This window comes from Geotrypetes seraphini, chromosome 8 (assembly GCF_902459505.1).
Source record: "Geotrypetes seraphini chromosome 8, aGeoSer1.1, whole genome shotgun sequence".
NCBI lineage: Eukaryota > Metazoa > Chordata > Amphibia > Gymnophiona > Dermophiidae > Geotrypetes > Geotrypetes seraphini.
This window is the reverse complement of record NC_047091.1, coordinates 92,741,453-92,762,736: the sequence shown is the minus strand read 5'-3', so window position 1 is coordinate 92,762,736 and position 21,284 is coordinate 92,741,453. Positions and strand designations below refer to the sequence as shown.

At 41.4% G+C, this 21,284-nt stretch overlaps 1 protein-coding gene across 1 annotated transcript in view; it reads left to right on the top strand.

Moving 5' to 3' along the window:
• Positions 1-21,284, top strand: part of MYO1F (myosin IF) — a 235,841-nt gene that overhangs the window by 67,379 nt on the left and 147,178 nt on the right. Inside the window, 3 exon segments of the mRNA XM_033955757.1 lie at positions 1,389-1,483; positions 6,585-6,672; positions 11,903-11,992. Of these exon segments, the coding sequence (XP_033811648.1) occupies positions 1,389-1,483; positions 6,585-6,672; positions 11,903-11,992 (273 nt within the window).

Sequence of the window (21,284 nt, the reverse complement as noted above, 5' to 3'; positions counted from 1 at the left end):
CCAGTATTCCTAGTATTAGGGATTGTACTATAAGTAGGAATTGTGTGCTATCAAAGAATTTTCGGACTTGTCTCAGGTTTCTCATGATTGCGAATGATTTTTGAGTTGTTTTGTTTATTTGTGGCTGCATTGTGCAACATCTGTCTATGGTCATGCCTAGTAGTTTTATGGTTGTTTGGATGGGATATTTGGTTGCGTTTATGTCTAGGATGGTTGTGGTTTGGATCCTGTCGTTTTCTAGGAGGATGAATTTGGTTTTGTCTTGGTTGAGTTTAAGTTTGTGATTTTCCATCCAGGTTGTGACTGCTTCCAGTGTTTGGTGAAGTTCCTCTGTCATGGTAGGTTTGGAATGATCGTATGGGATGAGGATGGTGATGTCATCCGCATAGCTGTAGGATGTTATGCCTAGATTATCCAGATGGGTTCCTAGAGAGGCAGTGTATAGATTGAAGAGGGTGGGGGATAGTGGAGATCCTTGTGGTACGCCGCATGGGTTTGACCAGGATTGCATATGCATATTTCCTCTGACTAACATATTGCAATTAATAAATTCAGGAAAAACTATGTTATCTAAGCATTGCTTTGGTCCTGCTTTCTCTCTTCTGCTTTTTTTCTGGGGGGGGGGGGGGTGTTGTGTTTTTTTTAACTCTCTCTAGTGTCTCCTGTCCTTTTGATGTTTCTTTTCTCCACATGTCCAGCATTCATCTTTTCATTATCTCTATCTGTCCAGCATCTCCCCTCTCTGACACTGTCCTTCCATTTGTATCCAGTATTACCTGTGTCCCTGTCCCTGTTCTCTCCACAGCCACCATCTCTTCTGTGTCCCTGGCACTAAATTTACAGGAACAGTACCAGTGACCATCAGCCAGTGGTATAGCCATCGGTGTACCTGTGTGGTCCCAGGTCCACCCACTTTGGACTCAAGCCTACCCAGTGGCAGTACATCTATGTGGAGGGAGAGGGAGAGATGGGAGCTTCTGCCCACCCAACTGGGTCCAGAACTGCCCAAAACTGGATGTCTGGCTATGCCCCTGCAATCAGCAAAATGCTGATCATCACCAGCTGAATATCAGGCTTGTCATTGCCTCCTCCAACCTAATCCCCTCCCCAAGTAGTAGGTGGACAATTTTCAAAGAGTGAATTTCTGCAATTAAAATGGCTTTGAATGCTTCCCTCCCTGCATTTGAAATCATCACAAAAACCCAGAACCTCTCTGTGTTCTCCTACCAGCTAACTAAGATCTCCAAAACAGAAATATCTAAATTCACATGTTCCTAACCAGTCTGCTTGTCAGAAGTCAAGGAATGCAATTAAAGAATTTTGTAACATACCTGTATATTGGACAATGGTGTATACTGATACTCTATCTTGTTCCCTTTATCCTCCAGGCTCAGTATGAGAATCCACCTCATATCTATGCTTTGACGGACAATATGTACAGGAACATGATGATTGATAGTGAGAATCAATGTGTCATCATCAGGTAAACCCTGTCCCTGCCTTCTGCCTTTTAATGTATCGTTTCTGCTATATATGTTTCTACTGCCTTCAATATAATTCTCTCCTATAAAGAGATTGGGTTCTTACCTTGCTAATATCTTTTCTAATAGATAGTTGTGTCATTCTGGACAGCAGGGTATTCTCATGCTCGCAAGCCGTGCTGAAGTAATCCACTCTAGGTTTTCAACTCGTTCCCCAGAGGGCTCTGCTGCCTCCTTTAGTTTGTACCAAAACAGGTGATAGTCCTATATAGAAACACATAAGAAAGAGGGGAGACTCCCTGAATACATTTCTGTTCTGCTCTGAAAGAAATATAACAAACATGTTAAACATTGTAATTGAACAATCCAAACATCGAAATAACCATACTAAACAGAAACAGTTATGGAGCTCAAACATTCCCCAATGAGTTATAACAATAGACTATTCTAAATACCCTTAAGGTCTGACTGACATCAAAATCTCAGTTTTGACTCAAACTTTCCGATTGAGACAGAAGGCAGGCGGAGAAATAACTGACAGGGCGGGGTTCCAGAGTGACACACCTATCTTCTAGAAATGATATTATCTCATCCTAAACCGATTAGCCATATACAGGACACAGACCATGTAAATCTGCCCATTTCCAGCCCTAGTTCTTCTGTTTGTACCCTTCACTTTCTGATTAGAGATCCCCTGAGTTCTTCCTAAGCTTTTTTTTAAATCCATCACCATTTTGCTCTCCACCACCTCTCTAGGCAGGGTATTCCAGGCATCCCTCAAATCTTGTTTCATCGAAAATACTAATACTCTTCACCCTAATCAAACGGGTTTTCAGCAACACCATTCCACTGAACATTCACTACTCGGCTTGACTAATTCAATTCAATACTTTCTTGACCAACATAAATCTGTAATTCTTATTTCATTAATAATAATACTTTATTTATATGCCACCATACCGGCTGCCTTCGATACAATAGATCACCAACTTCTTCTGTACAGATTATTTGTGGTAGGTATCAAAGAACATGCTCTTGAATGGTTCTACTCCTATCTCAAAGATCGAACCTACACGGTATTTCCTCCATAGTTTACACTAAGAACTACGGCATTCCTCAGGGTTCAATTTTATCACCGTTATTATTCAATATTTATTTAGCCCCATTTCTGACATTATGCCAATCTATAGGCCTATGCTGATGACATTCAGCTACTTCATCCTTTAGATCCCTCAAACCCCACTGAAATTCAAGCCATTAACTTAAAACTATGCAAGATCAAAAACTGGCTCAGAGAAAATATGCTGTCCTTAAGCACATCTAAAACTAACTGCCTACTCTTTCCCTGGAAGGAGGGCATACAACTGTCAACCCCAATCTGTATCGACAAGTTACCGATCACCGAGGTATCCGCAATAAAAATCAAGGGCGTGATCATAGACAGCAAGCTTAATTATCACCACTAAATTAGTGCCGTGGTCAGAAATTGTTTTTATAAAATCAGACTGATTAGATCTCTTTCCAAATTCCTTGAGCCCTCCTCTCTAAATATTCTAATTCACTCACTAGTTATCGCTACAATTGATTATTGCAACTCTCTCTATAAAGGAATTATGCAAAAGAAAATCAGATGGCCACAATTCATTCAAAACACCGCTATTAAAATTATTAGTAATGCAACAAAATATGATCATGTCACTCCGTTATTAAAAAATGCACACTGGCTTCTCATTCCACATCGAATAAGAACATAAGAATTGCTGCTGTTGGGTCAGACCAGTGGTCCATCGTGCCCAGCAGTCCGCTCACGCGGCGGCCCTTGGTCAAAGACCAGCGCCCTAACTGAGACTAGCCCTACTTGCGTATGTTCTAGTTCAGCAGGAACTTGTCTAACTTTGTCTTGATTCCGCACACTCCAGTCAGAATTCTTAGATCTTCTTCTCAAAATCTACTTTTTGTTCCCTCCCTCAAAACTTTTCATGTGCGACGTACAACACCCCAAATCTGGAACTCCCTGCCCTCCTATCTAAGGGAAGAACCAAATATTAATACATTTAAAGGAGCATTAAAAAGCTTCCTCTTCAGAGACGCTTTTAATCCATAATCCAGGACTCTTTTACAATCTATGAAAAGGCAGCCCTCAACTTTCCCCTACCCTTTTATCTTATCCTTAAATGTCTTCTTTTCTAAAATTATTGTATTTCACCCTCTATCCTCTTGTTTTCTGTTTGTCTGTAGGTCTTGTTTTGTGTTTTGGTTCTCGTTATTTATTTTAATTTTGTTCCCCCAATTTAATTGTATTGTATATCACCTTGAATCTTTCTGTGACAAAGAATTTCCTAACATTACTCTTGAGTCTACCACCCCACAATCTCAATTCATACCCTCTGGTTTTACCCTTTTCCCTTCCCCAGAAAAATTTGATTCTGTATTAATACTTTTTATGTATTTAAAGGTTGATTAGGGGTAATAATCATCAGCACAAACTGGTTAAATGCCACTGAATATTGTGTCAGGTTGCTCAGCGGGATTCATCCAGTCAGAAGCTTCTCCTGTCTGGTTAAACCCTTTAGAACAGGGGTAGGGAACTCCGGTCCTCGAGAGCCATATTCAAGTCGGGTTTTCAGGATTTCCCCAATGAATATGCATTGAAAGCAGTGCATGCAAATAGATCTCATGCATATTCATTAGGGAAATCCTGAAAGCCCGACTGGAATACGGCTCTCGAGGACTGGAGTTCCCTACCCCTGCTTTAGAATATTGGGTGGTGTGATTTATGTAACCTAGGTCTCCTTTAAAAACATAGAAACATGACGGCAGATAAAGCCCATCCAGGCTGCCCATCCACAACATCCTTTCTCTCCCACATGTTTGTCCCACTCTATCTTGAATTCAGATACAGTCTTCATCTCTACCACCTCCATCGGGAGACTATTCTGTAAAGAAGTATTTTCTTGTATTACTCCTGAGTCTCTTAACTTCATCCTAAGCCCTCTCCTTCTAGAGTTTTCCTTCATTGGAAAAAGACTCATCTCCTGTACATTAACACCACAGAGATATTTAAACATCTCTATGATATCCCCTCTCTTCCTTCTTTCCTCCAGAGTATAGATGTTAAGGTCTCTAAGTCTATTCCCATATGCTTTATGACAAAGATCACTAACCAGTTTTGTAGCAGCCCTCTGGATAGACTCCATTCTAGGCATGGTCTCCAAAATTGCACCCAGTATTCCAAATGGGGCCTCACCAGGGACTTATACAATGGCATTATCACCTCCCTTTTCCTAGTAGCCATTTCTCTCCTTATGCAACCAAGCATTTTCCTGGCTTTGACCATCACCTTTTCTATCTGTTTTGTCTCCCTGAGATCATTTGACACAATCACCTCCTTTTGTGTTCCATCTTTTCCTTGAACTCTGAACTGTTTACAGAGCAGAGTAGAATTACACCATGTAGAAGTAGGAAAAGAAAGACATTTTCAGCAGTTCTCTAGTGACAGAGGTATTTTTCTAGTAACTGAATACAGATAATTTTTTGTGGTGCGGTAAAGCACTGCCAGCATTTGTGCTAGACAAATTTGCACTACTGTTATAATAGGAACTGTGCAGCTCATTCACCACACATTTTTAAAATAACTTTGGGACAGATATTTGGCTGATGGCGCTCATCACCAGCTTTATTCCTGTATATTCAATGCTGGGCTATCTCTGGGCATCAACATTGAATATCCAGGCATAGGTACCAGATAAAACTTATCCAGTTAAGTGCAATACTTAACCGGTTAAAGAAACTGTTTAAAGATAGAACTGCGTTTTATGCAGTCAAGCACTGAATATTTGCACTTAACCACATAAGTACCTACTCTGCCTCCAATCTGTTCACCAAAATAGCTGGGCACTTTCTGGGCATATCAGTAGCTGATAAGTGCTACTAAATATGTCCAGTTAGATCCAGTCATGCTATTTGAACAGCCAGGAGCTGTTTCTAGCCATATAAAGTGCTTTATCAGTCCGTTTGTCAGTAGGAAAAAGGAGGTGATAATGCCATTGTATAAGTCTCTGGTAAGGCCCCATTTGGAATACTATGTGCAATTCTGGAGACTGCACCTTCAAAAATTTATAAATAAGATGGAGTCAGTCCAGAGGGATAATATAAAATTGGTTACTGGTCTTTGTCAGTGGTGTAGTAAGGGGGGGTGGACCGCCCCTGGCGCCCCTGTATACCTCTCTAAATGTTTGCTGGCATAAGCAGCATTTTCCACTTGCTGTTCGTGCTGACCTTTGCTCCCTTCTAACATCACTTCCTGGTCATGGGGCTAGGAAGTGATGTCAGAAGGGAGCAAAGGCTAGCTTGAGCAGGTGGAAGATGCTGCTTGCGCTGGTGAACATTTCAAGAGATACAGGGGTGCTCTAGCAGTGGGGAAGAGGGAGGGTGCGTGGCATAGCGATGCCAGGCGCCATTGCCCCAGGCACCAACCTGCCTTGCTACGTCACTGGTCATTGTCTTAAATCATATGGGCACAGACTTACAGACCTCAGTATGTATACTCTGGAAGAAAGGTGAGAGAGAGGAGATAGGAGGTGAGCCTTTTTCAAGCGAAGGAAAACTCCAGAATGAGAAGGGATAGGGTGAAGTTAAGATGTGATAGGTTCAGGAATTATCTAAGGAAATACTTTTTTCAGAAGGGGTAATAGATACCTGGAATAGTTTTTCCCAGTAGAGATGGTGGAGACAAATAATGTGTCTGAATTCAAGAAAGCATGGGACAGATATGAGAGATCTCTTCAGGAGAGGAAGGGATAGTGGATGCTGCGGACATGCAGACTGGATGGGCCATTTGGCCTTTATCTGCCATAATATTTCTATATTTCTATCTAACATTTCTCTTTACAACCACCCTATACATTTATCTGGAGGAAATATAGCCTCCATCTTCCATTTCTTCAGCACTGAAACATATTTCAATACCCCCTTTATACATCCCAAAACAAATGTTCATCATGCATTCTGTATATTTAAGACTCATTTTATTACAGTTGCTAGTTTGGTTTTATAAACTTATATCTCTCATATTCTTCTTTTTTTAAATTAATATCTTCACAGTGGAGAAAGTGGGGCAGGAAAAACTGTAGCAGCAAAATACATCATGGGTTATATATCCAAGGTCTCTGGAGGAGGTGACAAAGTCCAGGTATCTTTTGTGCATTCATTTCTTAGTGATGTCAATGTTCATGAAGAATGGCACTCTCTTTGCTTAAGAGTGAAGTCTTGCGCTGATGCCAATCTCAAAATGGCTGCTGGGACTTTATAAACTGCCTTTCTGTGGTTATAATCAAAGTGGTTTACATATTATATACAAATACTTATTTTGTACCTGGGGCAATGGAGAGTTAAGTGACTTGCCCAGAGTCACAAGTTGCTGCAGTAGGAATCAAACCCATTCCCCAGGCTCTCAAACATCGCACTACCCACTAGGCTAGGGTTGCCAGATTTCCAGAATATAAAAAGAGAACACCTGGTCCCACCTCGTTCTGACTCCAGCCCCATCCCCATACAAGCATCACCGAGCTCAGGACCGCATCTGTGCATGCGTGGACATCGACATGAGGACCTCATGCATATGCACGCATGTGCATGGTGTCATCGCATCAACGTTCACGCATGTGCAGACGCCCTCCAGACACGGCCTGAAGTCATGGACTTCCAAAACCCAGACAAACTGCCAGGTTATGCAAATCCCTCCGGGGACCCAGACAGTCCGCTAAAAAGAAGACATGTCCAGGTTTTCCCAGACATCTGGTCGCTCTACACTACATTTTAATTCAGCAGCGACACTGTCCCCAAAGAGACCACTAGCCTACCAGAGCTTGTTAAGATAGGCCAAGGCTTCCTAAGGGGGAATCAGATCTTTGCTGGGGGGAAGGATAAAAGGACAGCAGCTAGGTAGGGCTCCCACCTTTACATGTAACTTAGAGAATACTGTAAGTTATATATATTGCTGCCAAATTTAGCCACTCACACTTATACCAGCTCTATGACTGGCAAGTATGGGTGCTTAGATGTCAGGCATACCGAAACTGGATTACGCTAGCATTCTATAACTGGAAATCACTATAAACACACCGATTCTCACTGTAATCTAAGACTATATTGTCCAATGTTACTTAATGTTACTGTTATGAATTCTTATTAATCTTATGCAAGCCACAATGATTCCTAGCAGACAATTGCAAAGTATAAGAAACCATATGGTACAACTGAGCCCAGGTGCCTTGGTCCTGTTCTATAATAGGTTCCTAGAGCCAGTGGTGTAGTAAGGGGGGGAGTAGGGGGCTGTCCGTCCTGACCACCATTTTGGTGGGGGCACCAGCACCCCTTCTCCTCTCCGCCCCCGCTCCATCCCACTCCTCCCCCCACCACCACGTGAACGCCTTCACTTCCCCTCTTCATCATACTCTAGCTCTTCGCCAGTGTGAGCAGCAACTCCAATCTGCTGCTCATGCTAATGTCGGCTCTCCCTCCGACATCATTTCCGGGTCCCGTGCCTAGGAAGTGACATCAGAGGGAGAGCCGACGCTGGCGCAGGCAGCAAGTTGGCAATACCGCTCACACCAGGGAAATTAAAGATGTACAGGGGAAGGGAAGGGGGCGCACAAACAGCAGGGAGGGCAGGGAAGGAGCGGAGGCAGAGAAAAGAGCGAGGGAGGGGCGTCACCAGCCTGGGCGCCTCTCACCCTCGCTACGCCATTGCCTAGAGCACAGTCTAAAGGCACCTATATGGAGGTACCCAGTTATATTAAATGATTTTTATTGAGCCACAGGCAAAATACACAAACAAAGCAGTCGGCCAACAGAACATGGCTCGAGGTACCCGGTTATAAAATTAACCCCTAAACACTAGCTGATGATTATACAAACATCTGAATGGATCCACACCACAGGGTCCCCTACCCTTTTATCTAGGACTCTGCATCCCCACGGAGTAAACTGTCCATCAGTTAGTTCTTGGGAGGCATACTTTTATTTTGTAATCAAATGATAGGGACAATCTAGACTATCTCACTAATCAATTATCAAATACTGTAAGACAATATTTCTGTAATTTTCATATTTAAAGAAATTTTCTGCAATAAAAAGTGTTCAGAGCATTGTAAACACCGACTGTGAAATACTTTTTATTAAAAGACTAGCGTTGCCTCAATATTTAGTTATCCCAATCTTCCGGTATTGATAGACTTGTATTCAGTGATTACGCCTGGTAAAACGGGAAGTATTTGATTGTTTATTTCGTGGACACCTTCATTTTTAGTGGCAAGAATGGCCCTCTGTAAGGGGCTGAACTTGGACTTAAACAGCATCGGGAGTGTCAGTATTAATCTCAGCGAGACCGAAAACTATGGATTAGACACTAATATCTGTCATTTCTGATTATTTTTACATGTCACCTCCTTCCCACCCCCACAATATTTTTTCCCAGATAGTAAGTCATATGTATACCAAGTTTGGTTGAAATCTGTCCATGTGTTCATAGTTATGCTGGAACATACATACACTCAGTCCAAATCCTAAACCACACTCGTATAGCAATTACTTTCAATTCTTCATAAATAAATAATTCAAATAAATTATTCTTCTTCCAATAGCATTTCATTGCAGATTTCATTCAATCTTACATGTCTTCATACTCATATATTCATTAATAACTACACTCGAACTGTCTTTTTCATGTATAGTTTGAGCTGACTGTAGTGAGCCTCCTCATCGGTCATAGATATTTCATTTATATGAAAGAATCATATGTATGGAACATACATACATACACACACACAGATACATCCGATTTTATATATAGAGAGAGATTTTGTTGTAAAAAGAGGACATATAGCAAGATACAACAAGAACTATGCAATATTTAACAAGTTAGAAATAACAAACAAGAGAGGAGGATGCTATATTTTCATGCTATCAATAAGTGGAAAAAAAAAAGCTTTTAAGAAGCGACATCCCCGTCTCCCTCTCGTTACTCCCTATCCCTCTACCCCTCCTTTTTATTTTTATTTACACATTGTAATTAAAACCTCCCTATCCCCTAGTACCTTTCATCTCTAATAAGTCTTAATTTGTCATAGTTTTAGTTTTACCCTCCTCTTATTTTATTTCAACTAAATCTTAAATTTTATTAGATTGTTCTAATTTTTAATATTGTAAACCATCCAGATATATGTGATGATCGGTATATCAAGCCATAAACTTGAAACTTTTCCAATCAAAAAGATTACTCTCTCATCATAAATAAATCATAAAAGTAGAGAACAGAAGTATTGTCGACGGTCCTGTAGGTTGGATGGTATGATAAAGAATTTTAAGGCACAGAAATGTCATTTTTAAGATATTTTTCTTTTCCAGATACAAAGTATGGTTTTATGTTTGTTGGATTTTTCAGCAGATTTAGTTTTATACTTGTATATCATACTGTATTCCACCAAAAGGAACTATTCAGCATATTTAAGTTTTTTCCAAATACAGTCAAACCTTGGATAGTCAGTAACATGGTGTGTGAGTGTTTTGCAAGAAGAGCAAAACATTTTATTAAATTTTAACTCGATAAACGAGCGTTGTCTTGCGGTACGAGCACATATACGTGCGTCACGTCAAGTACGCACAATATATGTGCTTCGCTGAGCGCAGCTGAACATAAACTTGGGTAAACCCCTTAAATTGGGATACACTTGTAACATAGGCCAATACCTTTTGACCATCTCACGTACTTTGTGACTGTTGACCGAATATGGTAAAGTGCACGCAAGGGGGTTCCCCTCCTGAGATCGAGTTCAAGTGCGCACAACATACGCACATCTCACACTGAGCGCAGCTGAACATAATAAAAGCATCATGCCCAATTCACCCCCAATTCACTATACAAGTGTGCATATCTTTTGCACTGTATTTTATATAGTACAGTATTTTGGGTTGTAGAACAAATCGTCATGAGTTTCCATTATTTCATATGGGGAAATTCGCTTTGATATACGAGTGCTTTGGATTACAAGCATGCTTCCGGAACAAATTATGCTCACAAACCAAGGTTTCACTGTACCTAACAGCTTCTTTTATAAAGCCATGGCAGAGGTTTCTACCATGGGCAGGTGAGAGTATGCTCCTACTCTCATAGGAATTCTATGAGCATCAGAGTATTTACCTCACCAACCCGCCGAAGACACCTCTACCGTTGCTTTGTAAAAGCCAGTGTAAAATTGTTTAGGTTTTTTTGTAGCAATAGAAACTAATATATTGAAAAGCTTACCAGACTAAGTTGTGGGTGAGCTGATCTAAGGATAACTATGCTAACTGAAAGTTGCATTGGACCCCAAAGAATATCTGTGATGTATTTCCAGATTTGACACCAAAAAGGAGGACTCATTTGGCAGGAGAACAACATAATGTACCTTGAGGGGTACCGTAATGCCCATTTTTTCTTGGGAGTTCATACTGCTCTTTTCTGCATAACGTATAGACATTGTGACATGCTGGCAGATTGAGTCGGTCGATTAGTTTTTTTTCCAAAAGTACATCCAAAACATACATTTATTTGCTGCACAATACTGGTATACACACAGAGATTTTACTAGACCATTGTAAAGCTGCCAAGTTCTAGGAGGAAGGTTTTTTGACATGTCTGGGTTTTGAATTTACACCCCATAGCAATATGGTTTAGTATGGGGCTCATTTTCAAAGCACTTAGCCTCACAGAGTATCTTAGGTTTCTATGGTACTTTATCTGTCTTAAGTGTATTGAAAATGGGCCTCCATGTGTTGTCTACCCATCGAAAACAGTGTTGTTCAACCTAAAATGCATTAGGATGGCATGTCAGAAATCCAGGCCTAGCTTTAAATCTTTTTCCTGGAAATGGGTAATTTGATAACTCTGCCATCTTAAAAAATAGCTAAAGCTAATGAGGTCCTTGAGCTCTCAAAGCCAGCTAGGACACCTGAAGAAGAGATCTTGTAATCTACAGAGCTGCCAAGTGACTCAATCCCATGGGGAACTTTTTAAAACAGTCCTAGATTTACATCAACATCATCATGCTGATGAATTCTGATAAAGCTATATCACTGAGCTCAAATGCTATGAACAGGGGCTACAGATACCATAGTGCACTGGTATCAGGACTAGATAAAGGTCTACCTGCTTATCTTGGGTCATTTCATAGCTCCGAATCTATATCCTCCTCCCACCTCATCCCCCCAACCCCCTTTGCTCATCTTTTCAGAGAGAGACAGAGTCTGAACATCAGGTTCTATTTCATCAAGCCAGGTAGATCCAGTCCATGGGATGAAACTAGGACTAGATCACAATTGTCAGGAAAAAATAGAGCTAACTGAAAACTGTGATTCACCTCTTGGTGTGTTTTATCTTGCAGCATGTGAAAGATATTATTCTGCAGTCCAACCCCCTACTGGAAGCCTTCGGGAATGCCAAAACTGTGAGGAACAATAACTCCAGCCGCTTTGTAAGCACCCATTTGTACCCTGTGATCTGCAATTACTGCCTTGCATGGAGGGGTAGTCCCGTATGGTAGGGAGGGGTATTTTAAGAAAATCAAATTTATGTCTCCATGCATGTATTGGGGCAAAATCAGAACTGTCTCAGCCTGCCTTAGGTAACACAGAGTCATCTGGTTAATCATAATCACAAATTTACATTTTGCTTTCTGCTTTATTTCTTTAGGGATTTGTATGTGGTGGTGTGTATTCTTACAGGAAAACTAACAAAAAATTGACCCATTAGTCTGACAGAAAATGCAAATTCCAGCAAAAACGATAAGATCTGTGGAGATGGTGATGTTCAAGATATAGGCTTTATTTTAAAAAATGTACAATTGTATAATCCACATAAAATATATCTAGTACCAAAACCATAGAGAGTTATGGACCCAACATGGTCCGTGTTTCGACAATGCTGTCTTCCTCAGGGGTCCCTAAAAGTCCTGCTATTAAAGCACGTGGATTAAACACTAAAAACAATACCGAGTTTAACTCTGCGTGGATGATTTGGGGGGGTGCAGACAGAAAATTAAACTCTGGAATTCGTTGTCAGAGAATGTGGTGAAATCAGATACCATAGTGGGGTTCAAAAAAGGCTTGGATAATTTCCTAAACGAGAAGACCATAGGCCATTTTTGAGATGGCTTGGGGGAAAACACTGCTTATTCCTATGATAAGCAGCATAGAATCTGTTATGCCTCTTGGGATCTAGCTAGGTATTTGAGATCTGACACCTCTCCATATGTATGGTTTTTCTTGGGTAGACACTTGAAATATGAACATGTCTTTCTTTAAGTCCTAATGTAGACCAAGGTTTCTCTGAAGTGGAGGGGTGTCTACTCTGAGATCTAGATCCCTTAAATCTTTGGCATGATCCTCTGCAGGAAATACTGCCATTACTTCTGGACTGTTAAGAGGTGATTTTGTGAAGTCTGAGATTGGCTTCTGCCAAAATTGCTTGTGCTCTTTTTAACAAATCTAATGCTTCATTGGCTGTAGGCAAAGATTTCAAGCCACCATCTATGTAAAAGTCTTTTTCAATGAAGTGTCTAGCTTCTGTGCCATACTCTCTCTCCTTTTTGGGCCTTCCTTCTAAGCATATATGCTGCCACTGCAGGTGATAGACTATTGCCACAAAGACATGAACTTTCATTCTGTATTCCACAATCTCCTGATTGGTATCGTGGTTGCAATACCACAAGAATCTCAAGTACTTTTTGTAGTCTGGATGCCCTAGGAAGCAGCAGAACATCTGCTGGATGTCTGCTGTTATGATTATAGGTTCTTTCCTGAAGCGAATCAGGACTCCTAATAAGCTATTGATCATGTCAAGCCCAGAAAGTAGCACATTGTTGAGGGAGACTCCTTGGAACAGAGCACTAGAGTCAAACACAATCCTGATTTGGCCAGGCTTTTGTGGATGGGTACATGCCAAAAATAGGTAAATACTAGCATTCTTCATTATCTTTCGGTGGTAGAGCTGGTTTTGCATGGTCATTATCAAGCATGTTTTGCATAAACATTATGAAGTGCTGTTTTGTTGCAGGTTTCTTTCGCAGGATCTTCTACAGTAAAGTAAGTTGAGATAGATCATGTTCCCTATTGTTGGGAAGTCATGTTCTGGGTGACTTGCAACACTGTATCACCCAAATGATCTTCAGGATCTGGAGGTGAAGTATACTGATAGGTGACTGAATTGGTTCTGGTTCTTTCTAGCTGTAAAACCCTTTTACTTGTACATGGTTCTGACAAGGCTTGAACAAGGTGGTGTGACCACTGGCCAAAATGCATATCTTGTACACATCTACACTTGGTCTTCTCAGCCCATTGAGGCAATTTTCACCTACTTTCACCCATCCCAGGGCAAGTCGGTAGGCATATGGAGCATCTGCTGGACCTGCTCTTGTTCTAAGAACTCTGACCAGGGCTGGTATATCTCTTTCTAATAAAAGTAGGATCTGGCCTGTGGATCCACTGGCTGCAGGTATTCTGCTATTGGTTGCAAATGAAGGTGTTGTTGTACAACCTCAGGTGTAGGGATTCCTTCCCTGATGTCTGATATTTGATTGCACTCAGAGTTGGTAGATCTCTCTTGATGCTGCCATCTATTGCTTCTATCATGTAACCACTCATTTTTTCCCCATCTTCCTTGTGCTCCAGAACAGGTTCTAGGTAGTAGGGGGGTAACAGTTTCCCTAGATGTTAAATAAATCAAAGAACTCTGTCCTTGCCAGTGACTAGTTACTGTGTTTGTCGATGATGACATACATTTTCACTGTCTTTTCTGGTTGCTCTTTAGGATACACTTTTGTCACACAAATCTTGGTTCATGACCTTCCACTGAGACGTTCAGTGGTGACACATGCTCCGTCTCCTACTCCCCACTGTGATTTGACTCTGAATCAGAAGTCTCAGAGAGGTCAGCCTGATCCTGTCAGGATATTAGCCACTGATGTGTTGGTTACTGACACATAATGTGCATTTAATGGTCACTTTACAATCCTTGACCATGTGTTTGGATGAAGAGTAATCCTGAATTTATAGCAGATCCTGAATTTTCTTAGCAGTTCTTTAGCTCTCTTAGGAGTTTCTCTTTGTGCCCTCAACATTTCTGAAGAGGATGTGAGGTTTTTTTTAATGTATTGGACATTGTCGCTCTACATCCTCTACTTTCTTTATAGTAGGAGGATGGTCAGTTGGTTTATCTGTTGTGGGTAGCACATCTGTCTTGTACACAGCAACAGATTTCCTGATAGGGTTGCAGTACCTTGTAACTGGCTTCTTATTTAGTAACTTGTCTTCCCTACTTCCCTACTGGGATCATGTCTTCTTTTTGTCAGTTTTCTGATGAATTCCATAAAGACTATAAATGGAAGGAACTTCCCTTGAGTGTCCTCTTTGTACTGCATGCCTATAGACCCCCATTTTTCTTTGATACTATAAGGCAGCTTTGCTGTAAATTTTTTTAAGCCACAGGATGTATCTAGGTAGCTTAGGCCTGGAAGACTCGGATCAGCTTTGAGTGCCTCCAAATCTTCGAGAAGGTCTCCTAGATCCAGTAGCTTGTCATTATGCTTGTGATTTTTGGAAAATTACCTATCCTCCTTATTAATGCTTGCTGGATAGCTTCTGGGTTGCCATATTGCTGCTTGAGCCTCTCCCACATATCTTGCAGGCCTGGAGCATCATCATGCTGAAATGCATCTTTCAATCTCTTTATCTTCTCTTATGACTCAGGTCGCATCCATCTTATCATCAGGTTCATCTCTTGCCTTGGTGTGGGCTCTTTAAAGTTGGCTCTGCACCCTTGGTACCTTTCTGGGCGTTCATTAAACTGGGTGAGTCCTATGTTCACCAACTTTTTGTGTGCCATGCATGTTGCTAGATCTCTCTCTAAGATCTCTAGCATGCTGGTAGCAGATATCTGTGGCTGACTACTTGCTACTGTCTGCCTTGAGTCAGGCGCAGAGTATGGCATGTCAGGCACATCTTCTTATCACAGTGTGCTTAGTTGGGCATGGCTGATCAGTCTTTCCTTGAGCCCAGTTCCTGTACGGTGGCAGAGTATGTGCTTGAAATGAAGCATTTCTCTCTGCCTTCCTGTAGCGAGAGACAGTAGCAATACATCCATGTACGTACTTGCGTATGGACCACTGTAGTGGTGTTTTATCTCTGTGGTATGCTTCAACTTAGACTTGCTTCTCTCAGGTGAGCTGGACTCTGCTGCACTGGAATGTATTTTTCTTGAATTTAGTGACTCCTCTGAGTGAGACTATGATCATTTACTCTCATGTGCTGAGACCTGAGCCTTTACATATTCTGTTGTGTGCTGGGCAGAATCCTCCACTATGATATGGATAAGCTGACTCACCCTGCCTTCAGACCTTGTGGCTTCTTCAAGGGCTTTGGAGAGTTTAGGAAGTGACATCAGAGGAAGAGCCAACACTGGTGCAAGCAGCAGGTTGGAGTTGCTGCTTGTACCGGGAATGTTAAAGAGGTACAGGGAAAGGGAAGGGGTGAATAGTAGTGGGAGGCAGGGAAGGAGTGGGGGGGGAGCAGAGAGGAAGAAGGGTGCCGGCACCCCCACCAAGATGGTGCAGGGAGAGGACCGCCACCCCCCTTACTATGTTTACATATCTTAAGTGTTCTCACTGAAAGTGGGGCAGAACACTAGGCAATCACATTTTCACAAGATTACCACATTCTACTTGCATGAGATAAATTTGCATACACTGGGTCTCTAAAGTAAATCTTTCTCATCTGAATTCATTATGGATATCATGAAAACCAGATCCATTATATGCATCTCCTAGACAACGGTGGGAAACACTGCTCAAGAACCATATAAGCCTTCCAGAAGTAATAAAATGGACTGCCAATGATGATGTTAGCATTTATCTGAGTTTCCAAAATGTCCTAGAGCAGGGCTGCCCAAGTCCGGTCCTTGAGATCTACTGGCAGGCCTGGTTTTCACGATATCCACAATGCATATGCATGAGAGAGATTTGCCTGCACTGCCTTCTTGGTATGCAAATCTCTCTCTCATGCATATGCATTGTGGATATCCTGAAAACCTGGCCTGCCAGTAGATCTTGAGGACCGGACTTGGGCAGCCCTGTCCTAGAGTGTATGCTATCCAGCCCCATGTTTTTTTCTGCTATCAGTATTGCCTAGTCCTTCCAGACTCTTTCTTTACCTACTTCTAATTTATGGTCAAGACCATGCATTTCTGGTCCCCCCTCTATCTTCTTGTTCTCTGAACACCATAAAATAAACATAAAGTCAATTATCAAAAGATTTGCCCAACTTCAGAGGTTAGCTGATTAAATCTTCAGGATTTAAATTACCCTCTGTCCAAATGAATAAATTTTATCCAGGCAAACTGCTCTCCACATAAACTTTACCCACATGTAAAAGGTGGGGCTGTGGGCTGTTTCCCTGGTGTAGCTAAAGTTTATCCAATCCATGCTGTATTTTGTACTAGTCAGAAAAAATAAATGAACAGAAGTAAATGAAGTGAAACTGTTGACAGCAAAATCCTTTTTTCCTAAGAAATTTCTAAAATAGTAGCCTAGTAACTGGTAAATAAGAAGTTTCAGGCCCATGCTGCTGTGTCCATGTAGCCCCTATTCAATTACCAGACCTTATCACGATCTTTCAGTTGATCATCGCTATGTGGTGGGCATGGTCCTCGCATCAAATTGTCTCTGGTTTAAGAAGCAAATATATTTGAAAGTGAAGAGCCATTAAAACTTGGTTTTTTATTGTTATCCAGGCTCATATATCCTCTTTAAAACATGTGCATATCCCCACCTAGACATGCAAGAACCGCTCCACTTCTGCTTTTCAAATTACTCAGTGAGTTCAAGGACAGTCCTTTCCACAGAACAGGAAGTTCAGGCCTCAGTTTTTCATTTCTTTTTCTACTCTCAGTTGCAATTACAGTAGCAAGCAGTGGCAGAACCTGAACTGGCCAAAGCTTGGAAGTGAAGTAGCATCATATCTGGCTAGTATCTCTGAGAGATTACTGATGAAAACTGGGTTTTAAGGGCTGCAGAAGGCAATGGTAAAGGTCTGCAGTATTCTGCTAAGAATCTTACAGCCTCTTTTACAAAGCCACTCTAGCGGCTGCGCTGCGCTCATGGCCCCGAAGCCCATAGAGATTTAAAGGACTTCGGGGCTGTTGCCACGTGGCTTTGTACAAGAGGCCGTTATTGTCGGTAGAATGGGTTCTATGATTGTCTGTATCTATAAAGGAAAGAGGAGAGCTAGGTTCATTGTTTTTTATTCTACAGTTTCATTGATTGGCTGGCAAATATTTATTATTTCTCCTTTGACTAATATTTGCATAGCTCTGGTGTAATATGGTGACTGATTATTTCTCTCTGTTTAAAAAACTAACCTCCAAAAAAGGAAAGCTTGTTTTCTCCTTCTAATACAGATACTGATAACTTTTGGGTTTTCATTCTATCTTATAGTCTCACTTGAACTACTGTTTGGTTGCCCTTAGTTTTAGAAATTCAAATGACTACACTTATATTCCCTCCCTCTCTCCCTAGGTTTGCTCTTCTTATATAGGTAACCCACCATATAGAAGAGATTTTGCTGATTCCTATCAATCAAAAGGCACCTGTTAATACTCATCACCTGTTAACATTCACTTCACCCAATCTCCATTGTCATTTAGTCATTGAAGGCTTGCTCCATCTATCTCTAACTCTTCTATGAGGGAGAAGATCAACAGATTCAAACAGGAATTGGCTGCAAGTAAAGAATCTTCTCAAATTGTAGCCAATTTACTACCTCTGCCACAGAGGAGAAAGCAACTCAAGAATAAATGGATAACTGTAGGCTCTGGCAGATTATAACCAGTGACACAGAGGCAACCTCCCAGCCAATTACTGCCCCTATATAATTTAAGCTGTATTGCAACATTCGGATGCACCGAAAATGGACTCTGAGATGAGTTTACACAGTATGTCCATCAAAATAAGAGACACCCACAAAACAGCAAAATCAAAAAACTCTTGCTATTAGGAGACCCCATTATCAGATGCATTACTTTAGAGACTCAAACCATGGGTCCAAACAAAGTTAAATGCCTTCCTGGATCCTCTGTCAACAGAGATACTAACTGCTTACTGACTCTGATCAAAGGAGAAAGTAAAGACTCTAAAACTAAAAATGATCAGATCTCTCAAATCACTACTTAACTCGTATTCAATTAATATTCTTATCCATTCTTTAGTAATTTCAACTTTAGATTACTGTAATTCGCTTTATCAGGGCATCACTCAAAAGGAGATCAGGAGATTACAGATCATCCAGAACACTGCTATAAAAATCATTTTTAACGCTAATTTTGCATAAATTCGACCATGTAACACCACTCCTCAGAAAAGCTCACTGGCTATCCATTTCACATAAGATTACTTTCAAAATACTACTTCTTACTTTTAAAGTTCAATCTAATCATATTCCATCCTTTATAGATAGGATGTTAATCCCATATGATCCACATAGGACTCTACGTTCTTCCCAACAATATCTTATAGCGGTCCCTTCAGTCCACCAACTGTTTTATGATACAATGCGGAAACCAATCTTTTCTGTAACTGCTCCCACACTGTGGAATACTTTACCTCTGACCTTGAGACAAGAAAAGATTCTCTATAATTTTAAATCTAATCTTAAAACATTTCTTTTCAGAGATGCTTTTGAGATGTATACTTAATTTTTTAATTCAAAATCTGAGACATCAGGCCAAGGAGGGGCCTAAGGCTACTGGGCCGATTCCGGTTGGCCTACCTGTGGGTGGGGTTTGAGGCGCCTGGGCCAATCAGGCCCTAAGGCCAGCCATTCCTGGGATGGCTAGCCTGTTGGACGGACGGGCTTTGCACCCATCCATCCGGACATCGTTTAAAGGTACGGGGAGGGGGGTTGGGGGGGCTCGAAGAGCCAGTGGGGGGGGGGGGGGGGTCGACCATGTAGAGCTTTGCGAATGTAGAGATGATGCGGTATACAAACCTAAGGTTTAGTTTAGTTTTGTTTAGTCTCGCAGGTCAGCGTGGGGAGACGATCGGAGGTTCAGGGGGGGCGTTCGGGGGAGGGGATGCATTAAGGGCAGGAGAGCCTGGGATCCCTCCTGCCAGATTGTAATTGGGCTCCCTCCTGCCCGATCATAGTCGAGGGGGAGGGCTGATCGCTGCAGGAGAGATGGCTCATCTCTCCTGCTGCGATGGTGATCGCCCACCCCCCTCCGAACCGCGGCACTTTGGGATGAGGATCGCCGGCAGGGAAGATGAGCCATCTCTCCTGCAGCGATAGTTGCAATAGGCGGTAGGCAGGTTGCTAGGGCTGCTAAGCTGCAGCAATCAGCTCAGCAGCCCCTTTTTCGGCACTTATACCTGTTTTGACTTGGTCTAAGTCAAAACGTATAAGTGCCGACTAGACAACCTGCCTAAACTTTTGGCTATACCTGCTGTACGCCTAGGTGTAGGTCGGCCCACCTCCCACCCTTTCCCCTCCTCTAAAAATGCCTCTTTTCATTCTATGTGTTTAGAGCAGTGGTCTCAAACTCACGGCCCGGGGGCCACATGCGGCCTGCCAGGTACTATTTTGAGGCCCTCAGTATGTTTATCATAATCACAAAAGTAAAATAAAACAGTTTCTTGATCAAATGTCTCTTTAGCTATAAATTACAATATTATTATTATTATTATTATTATTAAGACTTGGCCAAAAGGAAAGATTTATAAACTATAAGGAATTTTACCTCATGCAAAATTGTCATTTCTTTAATAAGATATTAACTATTTTTTCTGAGGCCCTCCAAGTACTGACAAATCCAAAATGTGGCCCTGCAAAGTGTTTGAGTTTGAGACCACTGGTTTAGAGGCAGGGGAAAGGCCTAAGCTGGTTTTAGATACGTCTAAAACCAACTTTGATTATGGGTACTTGGACGATTAGGCTTTTTGATCGTCCAAGTACTCATTTAGGCCACTTTTTAGACTTTTTTTTTATTATGAGCCCCATAGTTTATATTTGCCCAATTATAAATTTAACACAATCAAATAAAAGATTAAAAAATAAGATTAGAACTGAAAAATGGGGCAGCAAATTGTGGAAGCGGCACTGCTGACACGTGGAAGCTGTGAATCATGACTTCCTTGTGTATTTGCTGATACCTCCATATGGAGGCTGCCTGGTCCATGCCATTCATTTTCACAATGTATACAGAATGTTTGTAGATACACATGCATTCTTGCATGTATTTTAGAAAAGGTTCTGCAGCAACAAATCCTTTTTCAAAAATACTATCAGAATTTATCATGTCCTGACCTGGATGTCACAATTCTGATCTCAAAAGAAGTGGTGGAATTGATGCAAATATGAGTAGAGGTCTTGTAAAATACACACTCGTCCACGTGGAGGAACAAAGTCACAAGCATTTATTGAATATTCATAGAATACAAGGTCATCTACATAAAACGACAATAGTGCAGACCCCAACACGGTCCATGTTTGAGCTGTAATAGCCTTTCTCAGGAGTCCTGGACGCTGGATATAACCATTTTCGCTCCTGTACTGCAGTAGCTGCATCACACACCTCTAGACTCATTTCAGAAAGAGTATTTTTGGAGACATCATTTTCATCCATACCAGTGCTGATAATCATTATCATTTATTTTATTATTTATATACCACTTATACCCTAAGTGGTTTTACATTCAGGTACTTTATAATATTTCCCTATCT